The sequence below is a fragment of the Pagrus pagrus genome, assembly GCF_965226575.1.
Source record: "Pagrus pagrus genome assembly, chromosome: 5".
Classification (NCBI taxonomy): domain Eukaryota; kingdom Metazoa; phylum Chordata; class Actinopteri; order Spariformes; family Sparidae; genus Pagrus; species Pagrus pagrus.
The window spans coordinates 7169418-7193430 of NC_140189.1; the positions used below are offsets into that span (position 1 = coordinate 7169418).

The 24013-nt window shown below is 40.3% G+C and overlaps 1 protein-coding gene across 1 annotated transcript; it reads right to left on the reverse strand.

Annotated features, from left to right (window-relative positions):
• Window positions 1–325: 325 nt before the first annotated feature.
• Window positions 326–23740, reverse strand: ccdc69 (coiled-coil domain containing 69). The gene is made up of 9 exons (XM_084353350.1): window positions 23627–23740; window positions 10025–10088; window positions 6476–6654; window positions 5913–6000; window positions 5497–5570; window positions 5318–5419; window positions 5121–5240; window positions 4887–4984; window positions 326–4338 (listed from the first exon to the last, which is right to left on the reverse strand). The coding sequence occupies exons 1-9, from the start codon at window positions 23645–23647 to the stop codon at window positions 4170–4172; spliced, it is 915 nt and encodes a 304-aa protein (XP_084209476.1). The 5' UTR covers window positions 23648–23740; the 3' UTR covers window positions 326–4169.
• Between the last annotated feature and the right edge of the window lie 273 nt (window positions 23741–24013).

Genomic DNA, 24013 nt, shown 5'->3' on the forward strand with positions numbered 1-24013 from the left:
TATTGTCACAATTTTAACTCTTTAAAATCCAAAAACTCTCACAAAGTAAACAAACAGTTAAATAAGTAGTTCAATTGAAACCTGGAGTTACATGTTTGTGATTCACAGAAAATGATTAAAGACAGAACTTTGACCGACACTCTGCAGGTTAACGAGTCAAAAGTGAGGCACGTATATTAGTGTACGTATACGTTATTTAGTGCCACATGATAGATTTATCTTCCTTCACGATGTCGTCTTCTTGTGTAAAAACATTATACGCTGGTTATTGTTTGTTGTTATTGTGTTGTCAACGTTAAATAGACATCAGAGTCACAACGATCAGTTTAAGTTTCAGTTTTTTATTTAGTCAAGCCAAAAACAAAAAAAACAAAAAAAGTAAATCAAATCTCTGGTTTTAAATCCAAACAAGAGAAAATAAGTTTTTATACACAACGAAGTCGAGAAAATTAAAAACTATACAAACGGAAGAATCTCTCTTATACAAAGTCCTGTAAGATACGGGTCAAAGTGCTCGTGCATAAGGAGAAAATGTCAAAACACTGACAAAGGTTGTTTTTTTGTTTTTTTTGGCAATACAAAAAGGTCACATCCCATAAATCCATCGCCCCGGTAACAAAACAGGAAATACAGTTGTAATCTGAGAAGAAAATTTTCACATCTTTTAAAATGAATCCAGAAACGGAGGCGACAGTGTTCAGTGAGTAAAGTTCTGACGGTTCAGAGAAGTTCTGATGTAAAACTGAAATATGATTTAAACATGAAACAAACTTCACCATAGTAAACAGACTTCACACCGCTCAGTTGCTAACTGTTGCTAACTGAACCAATTGATCCAAAATGGCGAATTATATCTAATTAGCTGAGTCGCATCATATTTTAAACTTTATCAAACCCTGTTTTTATAAAGTATTAAATATAACTGTCAGACTGGAGCTCATGGTACAAACACAGTGTGTCCCTGTCTAGTTTGTTAACTCCTCCTTAGCTTACTGTTAGCAAAGAGTTACTTAGCTAACTCTTTGAGCTATGTTAGCTTGCTACTGCCTGCATGTTACCAGCTAGCTAGCACATGATTAATTAGCTCTCCAGCTACAGTAAAGAGAACCAGAGAGTCTGATGGAGGAACAAGCTATGCTAACTTATTTTTGCTTATATGCTAAGTAGCTATCTGGCAGTTAGCAAGCTAGCTAGCTTGGGAGGCTATTGTAGCAGGCTAGTTATGAAGGGCATTAGCATAGAAATGACAAATGCAGGTTCAGTAAACAGATTCAATATTCAGTCTTGTTTGTTTGGCTCGATTACATTTTACCAGTTAGCTCTGTAGCCACAGTAGCTAGCCAGCTACCTCCCGAGGGGACACATGGAGGAATTTTGCTGAGTCACTTTTTGGTGCGACCAAAAGTTCACCCTGATGATGATTTAATGCTCGTTAACAAAACTGTTTTTTAAAACAACACAAAAATTGTACAATTTGTATCACTTGTGGTGCTAAAACACTGAACTTAACTTTTATCACCGTCACCTGTAGTTTGTGCTGAATGTGCTAACTAAACGGATTTTGACATGCTGGTATTTAGCATTTAACATCTGGTGTCTTGCCTTGTTACCACGCTCACAGTTAGTGTGCAATCTGGAAACTCATCGGCTATTGTCTGACGATGATTTAGCCTCCAGGAGCAACATGTCAGGGTTGCGTGTAGCAGAAACACAAAGATTCAACGACTTCCTCTCCTGCAGTCTGATCAGCAACTTGAGATGTGAAAGTGGAGTTCGAGTCAACATGTCGGTTCATCTCTGTAAACAGATGTCTGCATATGAATGTGGATATTTAAAAAGCTAATAAAAAGCTAAATCGTTGTCAGACGATAGCTGATGGATTCACAGATTGCACTATAGTCAATTACCTGCGTGCAACCAAAGCCCACTCAGACGTGATTGGTCGATGCTATTTGGACTACAACCGGAAACCAGAACAAGTCCGATACCAAAATCTGCTTATCGAGATTAGTTAGCTTGTAACATGCTTCCTTTATGTAAGCTAACAGTATTTTTGAAAGTTAGAATTCTAACGTTAGCATGTTAGCATGTCATGTTAGCATTCAGGGATTCTGTCATTTGTTTGGAGGCATGAATGGAAGTTTTGCGTGATAAAAGCTGCTTATAGCAACAGATTAAACATCATGAGGTATCACTCTGGACCTGGATATTAGCATCTCTTGAGCTAACATGCTAAAAACACTAAGATTAATTTTTCTAGCTGTCATTTTGTACTGAACAAAACTAAAACAGTCCGTTGTGTGTTGAGAAAATGATTTGATTGTGAGACTCATGAAACACTACAATAAAAGAGTTTGTTCGAATACTGGACTCATAGACTGTATGTACACACTGACTCTGACAGTGAAGTGGAGTCGCCCCCCAACAGCAGCAATGGTGATAAAAAGGTGTCATGAGGAGGCGTCTGTGAGTTGTGAGGCACGCAGACAGGAAATACAAAGGAGAAACTTATTTGGCATGAGGACGAGGAGGAAAAATCACAGTTGATGGTTTAAACTTGTTGTGTTTCAGTCCGGCTTTGTTTGGTTTCAGTGTTGAAACGTTTGTGAATCCACTTCAACTTTCTGACAGGACGTCCAGGTGTGAGCGTGAGCTGCTGCTCAGCGACAAACAGTGTGTAAAAATCTAAATATATATGTTTTATCGGCTGACAGTGGCCGATTTGAAAACTTGACAAGTCATCCAAACCCTCGTGGACACTTTGTAGGAACCTGGAATACTTTAAGAAATCAATTTATGGAAACTTCAGTGAACTGAATTTACTTCCTGGCACCTTCAATATAAAAGCAGTTATTGGAAGAAGTTGAAGTGGAACACTAAATCAACTCCGTCACAAATACGTGCCACTGAGCAAGGCACTTAATCTGCTGGAGCTGCTCAGAGCCCGACAGACCAAGGCGGTCGTAGGATCAGGCATGAAGTGTTGAGTTTCAGAAAACAGAGAAGTCGATCTTCCTCCGTGTTGAGGAGTCAGTGTGGAGTGACGACCGACAGCCATCAGTCAGTCCGTCAGCTGTAAACTGGCCTCAGGACCAGAACACGCAGCTTTATGATCAGTTATTATGAGGGTCTGAGGCACTTCAGCAGGTCGACTGTGGTCACTCAGGCCGGGTCACACCAGCATCTCACTGTCATGATTAGAGGATTTGTTCGGACAGCCGACCGACTGGAAACAGTCGTGACTGAGCCGACATTAAAGTGAACAAGCTGACAGCAACTATAAAAACTAAAAACACGCAACATCCAGTTTTATGACCTGAAAGAAGAAGCAGCATCGACTTCTATCAGCTGTGGGATAAAAGATGATGGTACGAATCTATCTCTGAAATAAACTATGCTAACGTATTTAGCTGAATGGCTAACCGGCAGCTAGCAAGCTACTTTTGAAGTATGTTAGCATAAAAACGACTAAGTGTAGCTTCAGGAAACAGGAAAGTATTCAGTCTCGTTTGCTTTGACGTTAACAGCTAGGTAGCATTTCACCAGTCAGCTAATTAGCTCTGCAGCTACAGTACTAAGCTAACTAGCCTGACAAATAGCCGCTACATCATGACTTCACCATGTGACTTTATGGTGTGACTGAGCGCTGATGATGCTGCCACACTGATCCGTCTGTTCGTCTCATAATTCCTTTAAAAAAACATAATTTTTACGACTGAACTGAAGAACTGAAGAGCTAACCGTCATATCTTATAAAAAAACGGATAGAATTAAACTTAAATTGACAAACAGATCAACGTGGCAGCAGTTTTACCCGCCAGTCTGAGGCTCAGAACCGTCTGAACACAGGATCCAGTTTAAAGTCCATGTAGCTGCTGGAGCACCAGAACATTTACTGGTGGAGTCGCAGCTCAAATGGGAAATAATCGTCCTTGTTGTTCTGGATCGATGAGGATCCAACTGAAAGTCCTGACGGTTGTGTTGACGCTGCTTGTTGCTCTGCAGACGAGCAGCTGCAGCTCAGTTTGAGTTCAGATCCCAGGTAGAGGAGAACCGGGCCGACTGCAGGTTACCTGGTGAATGATGATGGCAGCTGTGCAGACACACAGTCTGCTTTCTATCTACAGAGTCATGTAACCAGAGTCATGTGATCAGTCATGTGATCAGAGTCATCTGGGAGCGATCTCCGGCAGCATGGCGGGCAGGTGGATGGTCGGACACGAGTCTCTGTGTCTCAGTTTGAACATCAGCTGCTCTTTTTCCTGAGAAAGCTTCTGGTTGATCACCAGCTGCCTCTCCAGCGCCACCTTCAGGTCCTGCTGCTCCTTCGATAACCCCCTGATAAACAGCACAGAGAGAGAGAGTCAGCGTTACTGCGTTTTAAAAGCATCCCTGTCCCTTTAAATCCAGAGGTTTAAAGAACAGTAACAGTGTTTTATCTAGCGTATTTCATGTTCAGGATTGAGCGGTTGTTGATTCTTGGCAGCAGGTCAGTGTCAGTGTCAGTGTCAGTGTCGTGTGATGAGATCAGTCAGTTAAATATTTTCTATCACTCGTCTGTTTGTGTTTCAACAGTTTCAGAGACGTGTGGATCATTTCTGAGGGTCTGAACTGTTCTGCTGATCCTCCAGTTGAATAAACCGTCTTTAAAACAGTTTCATTGGGTTTCATGAACAGCTGATTAACTGCAGGACTGTTGGATTAAAACAGTTTTAACTCAGTGATCCTTTTATAATGTTAAAGTGTGTTTTAGATCTGAAAACAAATAGAAAGTGTAAATGTTGTTTTTGTGCAGATGTATGTATGATGTAATTGTCCAGCAGGTGGCGCCACAGTCCTCCACAATGAGCTACTGGTAGTGAAGAAGAGGAGGCTGAAGCTCTTACTGGATCAGAGCCTGACAGTTGTCTATCCGGACCCTCAGATCTTCGTTCTGCTGCAGGATGTTGATGATCTGATCCTCCAGAGACAAATTCTTCTCCACCTGAGAACCACAAGGAGAAGACGGAGGAGGAGGAGGAGGAGACAGGAAGAGAAACGAGGTGATGATGTAAATCAAATCATTTCCTTGCAGACAGATTAAAGTTAAGTCTCCAGCAGTGTTCCTCCAGTCCACCCACCAGAGCCTCCATCTGCTGCAGCTTCCTGTTCTGCTCCTGGACTCGCTCACTCTTCATCTCGATCACAAACAGCAGAGACTCCTGCTCAGACTCCCAGAATGCACCTGGGCTGCCGTGGGCCTGGAGGACAAACACACTGGTTAGTTCGTCCAGAAGAATAAATACATAGTTTGGTGTGTATGTTCGGGTTCTCTCACCTGAATGTTTCTCTGCAGGTCCTTTTTAAACGTCGACTCTTGGACTCTCCTCTTCAGCTCGTTGTAAACCTGCAGCTCTGACGTCAGCTGCTCCACTTCACCCTGCAGTCACAGCACACGTTACAAAATGAAACATGAAACACTGACGTACAGACGGTCACTGATCTGCTCTGTTTTACCTTCAGGACGTTCTCAGCAGCCTGAAACCTTTCTGTCAGGTCACTTTTCTCTTGTTCGTGTTTCTTCTGCAGCTCTGCAACAACAAACACAAACTCAGACTGATGACGTTCCTAATATTTATTACTTCTGGAAGTTTTTCTTTCCTTAAATAAAGTTAGCTCGCACAACACATCCTGACACGCTGACTGGATGTGGTCGATAAATTCTGATTCCATCCCAATCTGTTTATGTGCTTTTTCAATACATCTCCGTCTGTAAAGTAAGTTTAAGACATGATTATTAAGGTATATGAGCTCCAGGTCAGCTCAGCTCGTCTCTACGTGGTGTATTAATAAAGTTATGTGACTGTAAATAAAAAACGCTCCGTCTATGAAACCTGAGACGTTGATGCCTAGAATAATCTGACATTTGTTACCTTCCACGTTTCTCTCGTGTTCTTCGGTCGCAGCTTTACTCTTCTGTTCGTGGAGGACGTTCAGATCAGCTGTCGTCTCCGTCTTCACCTGAAAAATCACATCAGAGGAAATAAAAGACGGAACAGTTCATTCTAACAACACACAGACTGATTAAATCAACTGAGCATCAATAGAAATCTGAGACTTCAGCTGTGAAAGAAGTTAAACATGAACATGAACTGAAGCTTGTCAGGACACAAGTTGATGAGCAGAGTGTTCAGGTGGTCACGTGACCTGCAGGAGCTGCTCAGCTGCTGTCAGATGAGTATTAATAAACTCTGGCTGACACTTTCACTCCTCCTGCCAGAGAAGCTGACCTCAGACATGACTGTGATGTTTGTTAATCTGCTGCTCCGACACAATCCAGTCTTTAATCCACCAGATGTTGAAGCTGCTGTGTGAGAATCAATGAGGTCCAACACTGACGCTGATCAGTTCTGATCAGGTCGGACGGACTCCGGTCAGGAAGACAACTAACACCTGCCTCCGACCAGTTATTACTCAATAAGCACGAACTCCTCACCTTATCGAGGATGCTCAGGACGAGGGCGCACACCTCCTCATCAGCGTGGTGCTTCAGTAGCTCCGCCCTCTCCGGGTTCCCATTGGACGAGAGCACTTCCTTTAACGTCCTCAGCTGCCACTCGAAGCGCTCCAGCTGCTTCTCCAGATACACGTCCTGCTCACCTGACGACCGTTTACCTGCAGAGGAGAGAAACAAGTGAGTGACCTCAAAGTTATTACAAATGCATTCACATCATAACAAGAAAAAGCAGAAAATCTTAAGGTTTGTGAAGCTGCAACCATGAAAATTATGTTTTATTATCAATCAAACCGAAAGACTGAAACAATTAGTCGATTGATCAATTAATCAGTGACAGAAAAATTAATTGCCAACTTTTGGATCACTGTTTGTCATTTTTCATGTAAAACACATGAATCTTTACTTTGTTTTGGGTGCAAAGATCTCAACTTGTAACTAGTAACTGAAGCCGTTGGATAAATGAATTGAAGTAAAAGTACCTCAGTATTCGAGTAAATGTCAGTATATCATGTGTTCTGAGTGTTTTTGAGGAGTCGAAGGGTTAAATCAAAACTGCTCTCTGATGTGAAGCTGCAGGAAGTTTTTCAGACTAATTTAATTTCGACCTGTCAATTACATCATCGACATGCAGACACACGCTGACACACACACACACACACACACACACACACACACACAGTTTGAATGACGTCTTCAGGCTGAAAAACATCTCGAGTGTTGTAAACTTGATGAGACTCATTATTTTTATTATGAATGCTGTAAAACCTGAATAAAGAAAATGTTTGAGGACGTTTTAAAACTAGTTCCAGTTGTCAGAAAACATCTTAACGATGAAAACAAACCGACTGAAGGAATCAAACGATTTTTAATTTATCTTCTGTATTTCAGACGGAGGTGAAGCAGGTCGCAGCCTGTCCGTCTGCAGGTGAACTGATTTTTTAAACAAAGAGGAGCTTTAGTTTCTTTCTGCTGCTGTTTGACGGTTGAGACACAAACATCAGCGCTGTGGGATCGTTCACAGTCCAGCACCGGAGATCAAAGATGGAAAAACACAAGAGATGCAGACATGTGACTCAAGTCAGTCGTTCCAAGTCATTTTTCTTTGTCAGGCCAAATCAAGACGAGTCCTTCACCTACAAATGATGTGAGTGTAATCCAAGTCTCTGACCATCCTGAACTGATCTGAGAAGTCCTTATTTACACTGTTTGTGATCACAGTAGACGAGCTGTATGGAGACATCTGATGTTTTAAATCAAGTCTCCAGCTACTTCAGTTGTTTAGCAGAATGCTGCAACTCTGTTTTACTGTGAAGCTCCAGAAATGTTTTGTGGACTACGAGACTTCAGCTGACCGAGGAGATGATGACTGAGTTTTTTACTTTTTGGCTGAACTGTTCCTTTAAAGCAGCCATCTTGAATGAGCAGCTGTTTTCCAGTGTTTTCACTCCAACATCTGTAGAGTGGGTCCAGCTCCTCGCTGCCTCAGAGCCTCAGTGATTCAGAGCAGGATGACGACAGTGTGTTGTTGGTACCTTCCTGTTTTAATGAGAGGTTTCTGTTCTGTCGTCTAAACTGAACAATCTGCTCGTAAACAGACGGAAACGAGGGAACAGTCAGCGCTGAGTCACAGCAGACGATTCATTCAGTCACATAAACGTCTCCTCACACCTGTAATCACCTGAGATCTCTCTAACCGTTAACTGTCATCACTCAGACGTTAGGAGGAGGTTTTGTTGTCGTCGTGGTTTTTGTCTCTAACCCTCCTGCAGCCTGTAAACATCTCGAGTTACTGTAAATCTGAAACCGTTTTATTTTATTTTCCACAGCAGCTGTTTCAAACTTTAGACTTAAGGGGCCTGTGGCAGAGTTACTACAGGTCTTAGTTTAAGTTAATAGTTATTTTGAGAAGTTAGGATACTCAGAAATCTTCAGATGTTGGGGAAATCTAGATAATATAAGACAGAATTGTATTTATCCAGACGGAAACTGTCAACTACTTGTGTTTTCACGATTCTCCAAATCCACCATGTGATTACATTTTTGATTTAAACTTTTTTTCAGTGCTGAGTAAGTAAAGATCCACAAATCGCTGGTTTTATGTGACAAACTCTTCTTTAAAGAGACAGAACAGCTCGACTTTATCCTGCTGTCTTTATGACAGGTTCAGATAATATTCACCAAAAATAAAACAACTGCAGCCTTTAGTGATACAACGATAAACTACAAGAGAGAGAAATTCAGTTTGTTACAAAGTTCAGTTTCTAAAATCGGTCCAGAGTGAAGCCTCTTCACAAACGCATCAATAAAGGATCTCTGAAACATGTCAGGCGCTGTCAGAGTTTCCTCTGGTACCAGTCAGCTGATCGTTTTCATCACACAGAAGGGGGGGTGTGGAAGTGACGCTGCAGGCTAACACTAAGCTAGCTGAAGGCTAACACGAAGCTAGCTGAAGGCTAGCATGAAGCTAGCTGTGAGCACTTTTGAAGTGTTCTTCAGACGAGGGTTCTTTAAAACAATCGCTCCGTCCCGTGAAGTGACCCAGTAAACCACGACAGTGAACCAGCATGCAGGTAAACAGGGTCCTGAGCGAGCTCACCTGAGAGGAATGCAGCTGTCAGTTACACCTGTGATGAACCTGCTGTGACAAGTCAAACTGCAGGAGGTCTTTTTATTAGAGCAGTTCACCTGCGCTCTCAGGTTACTGATACAATCGTCATGGTGACCGAGCACAATGTGTTTGTGTTCATAACAAGATTATGTCATTGATATTTCTTCATCCAAACACACAGCCAGTTTTCAATCACATGGATCTTATTATCAAGTATTATGTTTATTATTAAAAGCTGATTATTCACAATTATACTTTTCAATAACACATTAAATGATATCTAATGTATTAACTTCACCTGTGTCATCTGATGATAAGTTTAGCCTCAGTCTTCTTGTGTTTTAAACATCCAGCTGACGTGCTGCTACATCACAGTGAGCTAGTTCAGCTAGCTGTAAGCTTATGACCTCTCTGCTCTGAAGACGGTTGTCCTTGTCCAATTTAATCTCTGTGGTGTGTTTGTGTTCTCGACTTGTAAATATAGAAATAAAAATAAATTTACTGTAACCATCAAAAGGAACCAGAAGTTCAGAGATGACACAGGAAGTGTTCAGCCGCAGCAGCAGCTGATTTCATCACAGACACATTTAGAGACGAGCTGCTGAACACAGTGAAGTGTTTAGCAGCTAAAGAGACATATGTTTTCATCAGGAGGTGGAGGAGACCAAAAACAGAGCTAAAAGAACTTTTCTGCTGCCCCCAAGTGGACAAAACGAATCGAACTGCATGTTTAAATGTTAAACAACAGTTGAAATGATCCAATATTTCACAAGATAAAGTCTGAAGAGAGACTAGAGTCTTCACTCAGATTCTCACGACATTTAGTGAGACATGAAAACAGGAAGTGAAAGAACATGAAGCGGGTGAGAACCGTCAGAGGAGGAAACCCACATATAGTTCACAGATATGAAAACACTCACCTCCTTCATCTCGACGGCTGTTGTCTTTCTGCTTCTTCCCTCCCTTCTTGCCTTTGCTTTTCTTCTGATAATGACAGGAAAAGAAGAAGTATCAGTGACACAATCAACAAACAGCTTCAGTCCTTTGCTGCCGTATCAAAGACAAGAAGGTTAAAAACATTTGCTTGTTATTTTTCTATATTTATTTTATTTTTCCATTTGTTGCAAAAACCATAACTTCAACACTTGTTAACATTCTTATTTATTCCTTTTCTGTCTATATACTTATTAATACATCTATTTAATCAAACTGCTGATGATAAAATAATCATGACTGTTGTTGACTGAAGGGAAAAAAACAAATAAAAGGAATAGAGGGCCCCGACACACCAACATCTGGCCGTCAGGGAGCGTCTACAGCTCTAGTTTTTGCATTGTGTTTCAAACTTCGGCCCTTGTCTGCTTTTTTTTGGCTGATTGAGAAACTCTCTAATGAAATGTTGTGTTTCAATGTTGTAAATGAAGAAATTCAGAAGCTGTTTCAAGTCTGTTTTTAGTCTAAACTGAGAGTAAAGATCATAATTTAGATCATGGAGAGTGATTGTTGTTGTTGTTGTTGTTGTTGTTGTTGTTGTTGTTGTTTCTGGTGGAAAATATCTCGATAATCCCTGAAATTGGTGGTGAAACTTTCTACCTCAAACATTTGCAAAGTTTTAGGTCAACAAGTTTTGAAGGACAGTCTGAAACCAGCAGAGGTGGGAATTAACAAAATACTTCATTACTGTACTTGAGTATCTCTTTGACTTTCCCTCTCTACATCTGAACACAAACATCTGAACTTTCTCCTCCTCACATTTCCAAAACAGGCTCGTTAGTTTAGTTTGATGCATTGGAGGTGAATTATGGATTATTTTTATTTGGCGTCATCGCACGCCGTCTTCCCAACATCACAAGACTGATGTCGACCTATCCGTGCACATCACGCACGGCAGACGCAGCGAGACGAAACAAAGACGTAAGAAGACGTAAACAGACAGAGAGGGAGACTGGAATGGGGAGAAAAGGCGTTTTAGTGTCTCGTATCTGCAGAGAGTTTCTTATTTTCTCACTTTGTTGCTGCTCGGGACGCTTTACCAACCCAAAATGTGGCTATTTGACGTCCTGGGAATGAGACTCAACAATCAACTATCTTTGTGGTGCGTTCAGGAACAGCTGGGACAAATCCTACTGATTCAACCTTTAACTTTAATAGTCTTTGAATTATATCAATATGACGTGAGCTTCAGTTAGCTTTGACCACAAATGTCCTTCAGAGGGAGACTTTTTACTCTGATACTCTGAGTACATTTCAGAGCCTGTACTCTATTACTTTTACTGGAGTAAAGAAGTTGAATCAGTACTTCTACTTTTACACAAGTATCTGAACTTCTACTGGAGGACAGGATGTGTGGACTGTCGACAGCTCTGACAACCAGTTTGATCGGCTTAAACAACAGATTTATGATATTTTATAGACAAAACAATCACTTGAGAGAAGATTAACTGAAATAGTGCTGCGGGTAAAAACAAACATTTCCTGCAGATGTTATAACCCTAACATCTCTGAGAGAATGGATATGAATGTGTTCTGGTGGATCTCTCTACAGGTAAACAGCAGCTGACAACAATAAAACAATAAAAATAAATCATATTTGTATTTTGTAAAGTCAGGACTTCTTCCACTGCTTCGTCCAGGACTCTGACCTCATTAAAGATCCATTTCTTAGTTTTTTAGTACCGTCATACCGTCCAAGTCATTCTGGGCACCACCAAGTCAAACTGTTGTTCCAACTTTATGAGCACAAACACGATTATAATAATTCGCTGAAATGAGTTGAAATTACATCACTTTATTGAAAGAATATGACATTTTCTTGGGGGAAGTCACCGAGACACAGAGCCAAACATGTTGCACCTAAACCTTCGACAAACCTCAGAGAAACAACCATGTTAGTGAGTTTTATTATTAGAAATGATCTCAGGTTGAAGGTCAGATAATATTATTGTTCTGAGCTCACAGCTCCGGTCTGAACTGAACTTATCTGTAAAACTAATACTGATAATCTGAAGTGTGTCAGGAACAGAAAACAGGTGGTTGGAGGGAGCTGGAGCTTCGACCCACTGAGGCTCCTCCTGGTTCAGGTCTGACTGTTGGGCTCACTGAGGCCTGTTGGTTCAGGTCGGGCTGTTAAACTGGAGCAGTGTGGTCATTATGAAAGCTGCAGATGGAGGTCTGAGTGACTCTGAGCTGCCAGCTTCTGTCTCATTAGTCTCCACATGACTGACGCTGTAACTTTCCCTCTTTTCTTTCTGGTTACATAACTTCAGCTGCAGCTCAGACGGACTGCAGACAACAGAACCACTGTTTGTTTATGATGAGAGGGTCTCATACCTGCACATTTAACACCTCACTGCACTGACACCAGGAGCTGCTCGCTGGCCTCGTTCACTTTGTATGAAATGTCAGAGAAATAGAGCAAAACGTCACTCGTGGTCGAGCAGAGTCCGAGCTGACAGATGTCGCTTTTGTCCGAACAACGTCCAAAACACAAAGATGTTCAGCTCACAGTGATGCCCAACATTAATGTCTTTTGTTAGTTTAAAGGCGATCTGACTGAGACTAGAAATGTAAACCTTACATGGGTAAGGTTTACATTTACATATAAACCTATAATTCTTTACGTTTAGTCAATGTTCTCCATTCAGTGTGAGCTGAATTATCTGTTAACACTTCCTGTTTGCAGTGTGCTCACAGATGTACAGACGACTATCACTGTACCACTCTGATACTGAAGAAAACTTAAAAACATGAAGATTCTCAAGGGACTTCTGAATGGAGCATCTCTCAAGATGTCTGAGTGGATTTATGGACGTTTATACTAATAAAACATATTGAACCAGCTGATTTATCCTCCTCACTCTGTTACTATCCCAACAGATTCCATATTTCTCAATAAATGATTATAGTCGAACTCTTTCCAACACAATAATATTTGTTTTTCTTCACATGAACGTCAGCAGCAGGTTTATGGAGATCTGTGCAGCAGATATGAAGACAGCTTTAGGCGCTGATCCAAACATCCACATTACACAAGAACAGAGAGATCACACTGCAGGCCACGTCTCACACACACACACACACACACACACACACACACACACACACACACACACACACACACACACACACACACACACACACACACACACACACACACACACACACACACACACACACAGAAATGAATGCTTACTGTATTGCCTCAGCAGCCTCACGCCCTCACATTGCTCAAGTACAGTGAGGCCAAACAATCACACCCTAACACACACACACACACACACACACACACACACACACACACACACGCACACTGTATAAACACTTCTAAACTCTGCTCAGCAAACTGGACACCAACTTTATTTAAACTGTGAGCTGAAACAATAAATATCTCTGGTTTAAACAGGAGGAGACGGGGAGCATCAGTTTGAGGTGGAGGAGGAGGGGGAGGAGGACGAGGAGGAGGACGAGGACGAGGACGAGGAGGAGAAGCATATGTTCCTGCAGGCGTCGGAGGGGCCCTCGCTTTTAAAAAAGGCCATAAATCAGAGCGGGGCTCCCTCCTCTGTTTGTGCAGCACTTCAGTGTCAAAAAAAACCTGACGGCACCGAGCTGAACGTCTCGTTTCTTCAGCTTCTGCACGTTTGTCAGGAGAATGTAGATCTTTTGATTGGCCGATTTTAAGCTCAGTGGGCGGAGCTGAAGAGCTACAGGTTTTATAGTCGAGTGATTTTTAGATCGAAACTCAACAGGAGACTTAAAAGTAAATGTTTCCAACGAGCTTTAAAGACCCGAAACTTTCAAGTAATTTAGTTCGAGCTAAAATCAGGAAAGTTGTTAATTCTGTTAATTATTGATTACTGTCTATGGGGGGGTCGAAGCAGTTTCTCACTGCTGCTCTATCAGCCAGCAGAGAAAACTGTCTCCCATCACCAGCAAACAGATCGAGTCAGATCGACTCTCACATCTCTGCCTGGAGACAGTCCCACATACATTTCTCTCCTGGGTTTAAACAGGTCGTCATCTCAGCACCACATGACTGTAACTTGTAATCTGTAACTTAGGTGTGTTCAGCCTCAGAAGCTTGAGACAAAGTTAGCTGGTTAGCTTGACTCAAGAAGCTGAGCTATGCAAACACAAATAACAACTGTAGGAGGGAGAGAAAAACACCAGCAGCGACAGGGAGAAAAGAAACACAACCACCATCAAATGGCAAAATGACATCTCTCTCCTGTAAAGCAGCATTTAAAACCAGGAGAAGACGACACTTAAGACCGTCTAGTCTCACATCACGATAACGATAATTCAAAGCAGCCTCATCATCCAACAACAGGCTGATACCTCTGAGCTGCTTGAGTTGTTTTGGAGCAAAAACATGAATTAAAAAGCTGATGAATAAACGCAATCAAACATCTGGAGGCATAAAAAGGTACAAATAGGAAGTGACATCATGCTGCAGCACTGTGACACGATGATGACTTCTCCTTTTCTGAACACAGTATCAGTGTTTCAATACGCTGACTGGACATTATCACCAGATGACCTCTGACCTCTGAGCTTGAAAGGACAGCAACACAGGAAACATCCTCTGATTCATCGATTCAACGCCGTTAAAACTCACAAGAATGAGACGTAAAACTTCACAGAGATGAGCTGATGTGTTCACAGTCCACAGAGCTCAAACATGCTTTTTACTGAAGTTTAATAATGTGCCATGGAAACAACAACAGCATATTAGCTTTTATTTTTATATACTTTGGTAAACTGTCTCCATTAAGTTTAGACACTTGTACTCCTTTTCCACTGGTCAAAAATCCCACTTAAACCCACTAAGATCGGCCTTTTATGTGCAGTGAGAATGTGTCAACTCATTTACAACCGGGTCAGTTGACTCTGCAGTAGAACCGGGTTTTTCTCACCTCGGCTTCGATCTAAAAGTAAGACCCGGGGGTGAACACGCTAAATTCTGATGTATGACGCGTTATCAACATCCAGTGGTGGCGCATGAATAAGGAAGGAATTCGGGATGTGTGAGTGCTCGAAAGTCATTCAGTTGATGTTGAGTTTAAAAGAAAGACTGCAGTAAAATATACAAACTGCTGATCAACGTAACGTAACGTAACGTAACGTCACGTAACGTAACGGGTGTTGTTACCCGTTTCGAGCGCATTCCTGATGTGAAATGTGATGTCAGTGTGTATTCGACATTTTCTTTGGAGAAGAAATGTTATGGAGGTAAAAAAGCCTCTAATCTCAAAACTGACCAGTTCATGAAAGATATATCAGAACTATCAGTGAATTACTTTGACACTTGAAACTTGAAACTTAAAAACAGGATAATTCTCAGAGGAGTTCTGCAGTTATAAAGAGCATCTTTCCTTTCTTTGATTTCTAAATGTTCATTCAACGATCAACATATTTTCTGAATCTAGAAATATGTGCATCACGTCTGTTTGTTCAGCCTGAAGTTGTCATTAAATGTATCTTGTATAGTTCAACATCTGAACTTTGAGGCACAAAGTCACATCTGCAGGCTGAAAGTCAAAAACATGTTTCTGAACAACAGTAATGACTGTTTTCCTCCTCTGACAAACCACAAAACAACTCAAGAAAGTGGAATGTAAAACACTGCATGTTCATGTCACTGTGAAGGGATCAAACACACACACGCACGCACACACACAAAACAAAATGTCTGCCTGAGTGTTTAAATATTCCTCGGAGCAAAATGTAACGTCTCCTGAACGAGGTTAAACTCTCACACGGTGATGAAGAAAAAGCTTCTTTTCCCTCCGACGTGTCAAATGTCTCACGTTTTACCAGCAGACGGAGAATTCAGACGTTAACCTGAAGCCTGAAGCTGCTCCGTCTTTAACTTCTCCTCCTGCTGCTGCTGCAAACCAACAGATGAAGTCTCCTCTGAACACCTGCTGCTCATTGAGGAGCGGAATCTCATCACAAAGAGTCTCAGAGTCGAGTCATTAAACTGCTCGCTGTGGGAAAAACAACTCTTCATGTTCTGCAAGACAAACTTTATCAAAGAGAACGAGACGTTTAACTGTCGATTCACTTTATTTAAAGCTTCCTTTGAAGACTTATAAGCCAAGTTTAACTCCATTAAAGCTGCTAAAGAGGTAAAAGAGACTCTTAAAAGATTAAAAGCAGACATAAACCTGAAGGAGTCGACTTTTCTAACAAACATAAACATTTTAAATTCAATCATTTTATATGAATTAAACTCCAGACCTGGAATGAGCTGTTTGATGTTACCAAAAATGAACGTATTTGCTGCATTATGTTGATGAAATGAGTTTTAATTCAAACTTAAGTTTATATTAAAAGCTTTGTGTTCAGATTGTAGAACACATTTATTAATAAATTATTTTAAAGCTTTCTGTCCGGTAGCAGAGGGAGAGGAAGTATTCAGATCCTTTACTCCAGTAAAAGTACTCTGAAAGTACTCCACTACAAGTTAAAGTCCTGCATTCAAACCTAGAGATCAACTGATATTGATTATTAGTCGTCATGGAGACGACATTTTGAGGTTTTGAGGTACTCGTTCTTTATCTAAGTATTTCCATTTTCTGCTACTTTATACTTCCTCTCCACTACATTTATTTGATAACTTCAGTTACTAGTTACTTTACAGATTAAATGCTGCATCAGAGTCAGAGTAGAACATTATTAAATTAATTTATTTTATCATCAATCAGATAAAACAACAGAGTATTGGATGAGATATACCGCCATGTCGATAAAATTATAATTATATAAATGTATAATTTACTTTTACTTTTTATACTTAAGTACATTTAATATCAGATAATTTAAGACTTTTCCTGAAATACTTTTCATATAAAGAACTAATATATTATAATATCATAGTTATATGAGTCTGACTGTTGAGTACTTTTTAACAACATTATTTATTAATGATAGAAACACAAAAACTACAAAAGAAGCAGAAATGATCCACTTGTTCTCTTTCTTGCAACCAGGAAGCCAAATAACTTAGCTTAGCATAAAGACTGGAGACAGGGGGAAACAGCTAGCAGAAACAGAGGTAACAGGTAACAAACATCAGTCATAACAGCGGCATCACTGATAATTTAACTCTCGGGGAAAAAAATAAAATAAACATATTTCGCAAAAAGTGGCACTGCTCCTTTAAACTGATGAACTAAGCCTGATCTTCCAGTCGAGGTGAACAAACCTCATCTGGCTCCTTTGACACAAGAACAGCAGCCCCCCAGATGTTTACAGACCGACTGTAAAAACTGTGAACTGAGCCTTTAATGACTTCCATCTAAAACTCTGCAGTTTGTAAAACATGAAGCAGAACCTGAAGAGTTCTTTACAGGTCGGGTTATGAGACGCAGCAGGTCAAAGGTTGTGAAGCAGGACCTCAGTTACTGTAGTGATGAAGTGATTTTACTCTGATCAACATCAGTTTGTCCAGTAATAATCAATACATTGATGAGTTCTTTCTTTAGGTCTGATTGTGACATCATCACCTCTTAACAGCTGCACAACCAAAGTCCAGTCAGAAAACACATGATTTTAGTTTCCACGCTGCAGCTCAGAGGAAGAAGAGGGAAAACTCCTCGTGTTTAACAGGGGGGTCGGGACCCGTAGAGGGTCGTCAGGTGACTGTAGTGGTCCTGTCTGTTAGAGGTGTTAGAGGAGTACAGTTTTGAGGTACTTGTACTAAATATTGTAGTTTTTACTCCACTACATGTTTCAGAGAGGTAAAGTTTCTGGTAAATTTTCAGATTTACATGTTTTTATGTCAAATAAACAACACTTTCCATTTCCCAACTTAATTCACATTTTATTTTTCATTTAAATAGTTAGCCTAAAGTGGAAAACAAAATTCTTCAATGTTTCATAAAAAAGCAAAAATCTGAGGAAATTTTTTTTCTTCTTTTCTCTCCTGTTAATCATCTGACAACCCCTCAGATTTATCAGAAAAAGTACTTTTACTTTTGATACTTTAAATACAATAAAGTACTTGTCCTGCGGCCGTTATATTTTTAAATAATTATTCTTCCTCCTCCTGCATCACTATCTGTTCTGTTCTGTTCGTTGTTTCTTTGTCTCATTGATGAAATCTGACTCGAGCTGCATCACAACGGATGATTCAGGACAACAATGAGATGTTTTCTTGTTGCCATGGTGACAGCCGGTCATATGAAGGACTCGGGACATGTCCAGATCTGATCATAAAAAACATTTATGAGTCACATGAAGCCGTTTTCTGCTGCAGGAAGTCACGAAGCATCAAACGCACGATAATTAAACACTAGTTGGTGCCTGAGCTTTCACACACTTCATTAGATAAAGTAGTTTGTTCAGCTGTCGTCACATGACTGAAGGAACAAGCTTCGGTCACATGAGGAGGAGGTCATGTGACCGGACATCGACCACAGACACCAGATTAAAGACAATATCTTCAGCTAACAATTAGCTCAACCAGCTAACAATTAGCTCAACCAGCTCAGTGTGTGTGTAGCAGCAGCTCAATGTTTCTATGGTAACATCCATCGGGTCAGAACGATGATGCAGGTTATTTATTATTTACAATATTACCAAACACTCACTAAACTTTTGAGGGTCTGGAAGCAGATTTACCAACATTAAAGGGAAATTCCACCAGTTTTCCTCATTAACGTGTGTTTACAGGTTTTGGGCTTCACTACATGTGTGAAAAAGTATAAAGCTGGTTGCATTCTGGGTAATGTAGGCGGCCGGGTTTAAAAAAGGAAGAAGAATATGTGGAATAAAAAACGTGATATCTCTGGTTCATTTGTTCAACTGTCCATAATGAGTCCAACAATGTTACAGGAGTTGGGGCCTACATTATCCACAATGCAACTTGGGGGTTAGGTAAAAGTTGACCACAAGCAGCTGATGTCAAACTACACAATGAGACAACAACTTCCTTGTTGGTGAAACTCATGAGATCACAACCTGTTGGGTCACGATGAAGTGAGACGAGGTCAAAGGTCATGAACAAAGGACCAGTGGAGGAAGCTGCAGAACAAATTTTGTGCTTTTCTTCTTTAAACTGAATCTCTCTGGGTTTCAGAGAGATTGGCTGGCTGAACAAACCAAGACCAAGAGCTGTGGGGCTGGACGGACATTTGTCTTTTTTCTGACTTTAATTTACAAAATAATCAGCACATAAATTGATAATGACATCAATTGTTGGACTTGTTTTTCCAGTTCCTGTTGTTCCCCCCACAAAGAGTCCCTTACTTGATCTGTTACAAACTCAAGCGGCAGTTTGATGACATAACTGGGATTTTGTCATTTTCAGTTCCTCCTGATTTCTTCAGTCTGTTAAAGTTCAAACGTACTCGAGGAGCTTTAAACTTCCTGTTTTCTTACCTGTTACATTTTAAACAGACAGTATTGTTTTAAAGTTTTTGCTGACTTTGTGAACGAAGCCTCAGACTGTTTCACTACAAACACTAAACTCTACAAAGAGTCATTTTTGGAGGTTTTAAGCTTGAAGTCGAGCCAGCTCATATTTTGTAAACACTTTTGTCACACTGTGAGTTTCTGTGAGGTTTTCATCTTTTAAACAAGCTGTCGGCTCAGAGCGTAACACCTCACACAGCTCAGACATAAACTGAGTTCAGGTTTACAGTCTGAGAGGCAGCCGGCCGGTGGAAAACTGTAACCTCTCCACCATCTGTTGGCTCCAAGACAACTGGACGACTCAACTAACAGAGCTGAGGTGAGAAATGAGCCAACAGGTTTCATAACACGGACAAGTTGTTTTAATTTAGTCATGACTGTTTTAAAATCGTGTCGGACTTACATGAGACATTTATGGGTCTTAATTAGAGCTGGAATGAAGAGTTTTTCACCGTATGGATTATTTTCAGAGGGTCAGATAAAAGATTTTGAGATTGAATAAATGGTTTCGTCTATAAAATGTCAGAAAATGGTGAAAAATGTTCAAATGTCAATGTTCAAAAAGATATTTAGATTTATGTAACTTTGGAGCTGGAAACAAAGAACTTCTGATTTTAAGAGGACTTAATTAAATGATACATTACACAATAGTTGCATAACATAGAAACTGATTATTTTAGCAATACAAGAAGAACTACTTAGGTCAACTAAATACGTCAGTGTTTCCAGTGAATTTCTTTGATTAATATCTTTTTAAAAATGTGAATAAAAGATGTCACGTTCAGACTCGACATATTTGCTCCACATGTTGGCTGTAAACTTTAATAAGTTGCAGCATCAACACACGTGTGAAACAGACGTGTTGGAGTCTGAATGTTGGTTCGGCAGATTTGCAGATGATCGATTAACCGTCCAAACTCCACGTTTACACAAACCACAGAGAGAATCTGACAATCAGCACAATAAAGTCCAGATCTGTTATCAGCACCAGCTTTGTTTGGTTCTCGTCTGGAGACTTTTCATTGTGTGATGTTTGTGTGAGTGTTGCCGCACATGACCTGCTGAAACATGTCATACATATATTTATATTAGCATGTTGGCTTTTAAAGTAAAGCCAGAGATTTCATGATCACTGGGTAACTTTTAAACAAAATAAAATAAATCAAACCTCCGACTGACTGGATCAAATCTTCTCTAAACTGTCACCTGTCCACACATTCTGTTAAAGTCTGAAATATATCAGGTTCAATATGATTTAACTGCTGTTTCACTTTCACCTAAAAATCACAGAACAGCTTTAAATCGATGTTTAGCAGTGAGCTACAGGGGAAAAAGTATTGAAAGTACAAAACAAAAACAGCAGAATAGAAGTTCACAGCAGGTGAATGTGTTGAACTCATGTTCTGTTTTAAATGAAACACATTATTGAACCATCAGTTTGTGTTGTTACTGGTGTGATTGATCCCCTCCAGCAGCAGCAGCTCAGACTCTGAGCCTCTAAATCTCTTCTATTCTGAGCTAATCAAAGATTTACTGGATTTAAGTTATGTAACAGCTTCTGAAACCGCTCAGTGTTCTTCTTCTGTGGTGAAACAAGACGCTTTATAGAAAGCGGAGGTTCAACATCTGTTTAGTTCAGTGTTTCAGCAGAAAGGTTATTAATAATTCTGTGGAAATTCACTTTCTCTATAACCGCCTGTCTACTCCTCTACTTCCTCTTCCTGTAGAGTAGGGGTTTCTCGAAGTGCAGCCGACGGGCCAGTAATGGCCACCAGAAACATTTTGTGCGGACCCTGAACATGTGACCTTGTGTATCCAATCAGTGCTCAGTCAAATCACAGCTACATTAACCTGCGTCTGAATGACCACTGTGATCTGATGTCACTTCCTGCTCTATATGAAACAAACCCGTCCATCAGTGGGACAGACAGACTCCATGTTTTTACACAAAGACAGAAAGAAGTTCATGTAGAACATTTGCTGAATTTACAAGAAGGAACAAATAATGAAGAATTAGTCAGAGACAGCGTTTCACAAAGTTTATAAAGTGTCTCCTAACTCAACAACTCACTAAACTGAGACATTTGTTAAGGGAGTCTGGGGACTTTCTCCACAGGGACAAAGAAGTAGCCTATACTGGTTACTGTTAAGTTTATTTGTAAAATGTGACATGTTCAGCGTCAATAAAATGTTTCTTCTTTCATAAATTGAGTGTAAATGGTGAAATCAGTGTAAACAGTGGGTTCAAACAGCTGCTAAATGTTGGCAGGTAAGACTTTAGCACTTTAGACACAGAAGCAGACAGGCTGGTACAGCCATGCTGCCACAAACTGACACTTTTTACAAGGAGACAAACAACTTCATGTTTTCATTTAATGCTGAATTTACAAGAAGGAGACAATGACTTAGAATCTGCCAGAGACAGAGTTTCACAACGGTTATAAAGTTTGTTTTATCTCAACAATTCTTAAAATCACTACATTTGTTAAGGGAGTCTGGTGATGTTGTAACTGATTAGCTTCATATTTATGAATCAGAAGTATTTGAATCCAGCACATTGTAAAAAATAAAGCACCATAAACCAAATTGGCCAATTTGAGGATGTCATCTCGGGCTTCGTAATAGGAGCCTGATCAATATTTGCTGATATTATCGGCTGATATTAGCCTATCACAGATATATCAGTATTGGCGTATATTTTGACCGATATACGATTTGTTTATTAAATATCCTGCAGCCTCTGTTACATATCTTTGTCACAAATGTTTGATAACCACATTTCAGGATCACTGCAGAAAATGTGTGAATATCAGCCAATATATTGACGACATTAGCCCCAAAAAACAATAATCAGTCCGGCTATAGAGCGATCAATTAATCAAGAAAACAATCAACAGATTAATATCATTGAGTTCGTCAGTCTCAGCCATAACCTAAAATGAAAACTAGTAAATATAAAATGAAAAATACAAATATTACATTCATGATAAACCCTAAAAGTTTGTCAAGAGTCGACACAATCACAACCTCAGGCCAATAACTGATCAATAACTGATCAGCTTCAGACTTCAGAACGAGATGTAAGAGTCAGGAGACCGAGCTGTTGTTCAGATCCAGGTTTCTACATCCTGACGGCCACAAACTGGACCGAGTTCATAAAGAAGTGATTCAGTACTGAATGTTAATGTGTGATCAGACTGGACCCTGCAGCAGAGTCAGTCTGTGATCCTCTGACCCACATGATGTCATCGTCTATCAATAACTGGAGGAAGACAACAGCTGTCAAACTGTGGTGAAGAATTACAGACATTACAGTTCAGACCTCTCTACACACAATCACACTGATCTCACTTTAATACACAAACTCCTCACTGACTGACAACATGGAGGAGCTCAGAGAAGGAAGTTTAAAGAGGTGATATCTTCAGATTTTAAAGAATAATAACCATTCATTTATATACTTATATCACCATATTAATATCACAGAGCTGTGAGGTTAATATTAGAGCATATTAGAGGATTTACACTGATTATGACACCATGTGATCCAGTTAGCTCAGTTTTAAATCACTGCACACAGCAAGAACTCACATTAAACAACACATCAGACCATTATATCTGCATTTAAAGTGGTAAAAAGTCGTTATAAACTCACTTTAACTCAAAGAATGGCTGTCTGAGAGATAAATAAGGGCGTTAAAACTGTATAACATGGCAGAATAAGAGACTCTGGAGGTGTCCATCAGAGAGAGCACCGTGGGAAAACTGCTCCAGGATTCAAACACGATGCCAGATTAAAAACAGATGTTCAGAAGAAAAGTAACGTTCACCGCTTTTCTTTGTTTGACACATTTAGGCGCCAAACCTCCACCTGTATCTGTGTTTATGTCACATAAATTAGATATAATTAATGAAGACTTGAGCTGTATGTTGAGCACACGGTGCTTTATTATCCGGAGCTCATTCCCGGCACGTTTTGTGTCCGTTCAGCCGCCGCCGGCCGCCTGCTAATGAACTTCCTCCGGCAGAAACAAAGTGAACTTCTCCCGGTACTCGGCTGTTTTCTGCCGGTGTTTGAGTCGGTTTGTGTCGGTGTTTCTCACCTTGCTTTGGCTGCAGCCCATTCCTCCTCCTCCGAGCTCTGCTGTCGGTGTGAAGCCGCTCTTCTTCGTCCTCTCCTCCTCCTCCTCTTCTTCTTCTTCTTCTCTCTGTTGACAACTTTCAAAAACTGTGAAAAGGGCCGTGAACGCACCGCTCAGGCCGCCGAATACGGGGGCGGGGCTTAGCCGTGCTGCCTTCACGAACACTTCGTAAGATCGGAACTTTAAACTTTCTTTTAACTGTTCGTTTAAAAAAATTAAAAAAATAAAAATAAGATAAGACTTTATTTTACCAGAGAGGTGGTAGAGGTGTAAATATAATACAAATTAGTCGAAAAAAACATACAAATTATAAAAAAAAGTTAGCAAGCACAAATTTGTATAAATTAA

What these genes read in the sequence shown, in the direction of transcription:
- ccdc69 (XM_084353350.1), bottom strand. Translation starts at nt 23,647, where the DNA reads ATGGGCTGCAGCCAAAGCAAG. An exon ending in TGGGCTGCAGCCAAAGCAAG is followed by an intron (nt 10,089 to 23,626) that starts GTGAGAAACACC and finishes TGTCATTATCAG; the next exon opens with AAGAAAAGCAAAGGCAAGAA. An exon ending in TGCAGCAGATGGAGGCTCTG is followed by an intron (nt 4,985 to 5,120) that starts GTGGGTGGACTG and finishes TGTGGTTCTCAG; the next exon opens with GTGGAGAAGAATTTGTCTCT.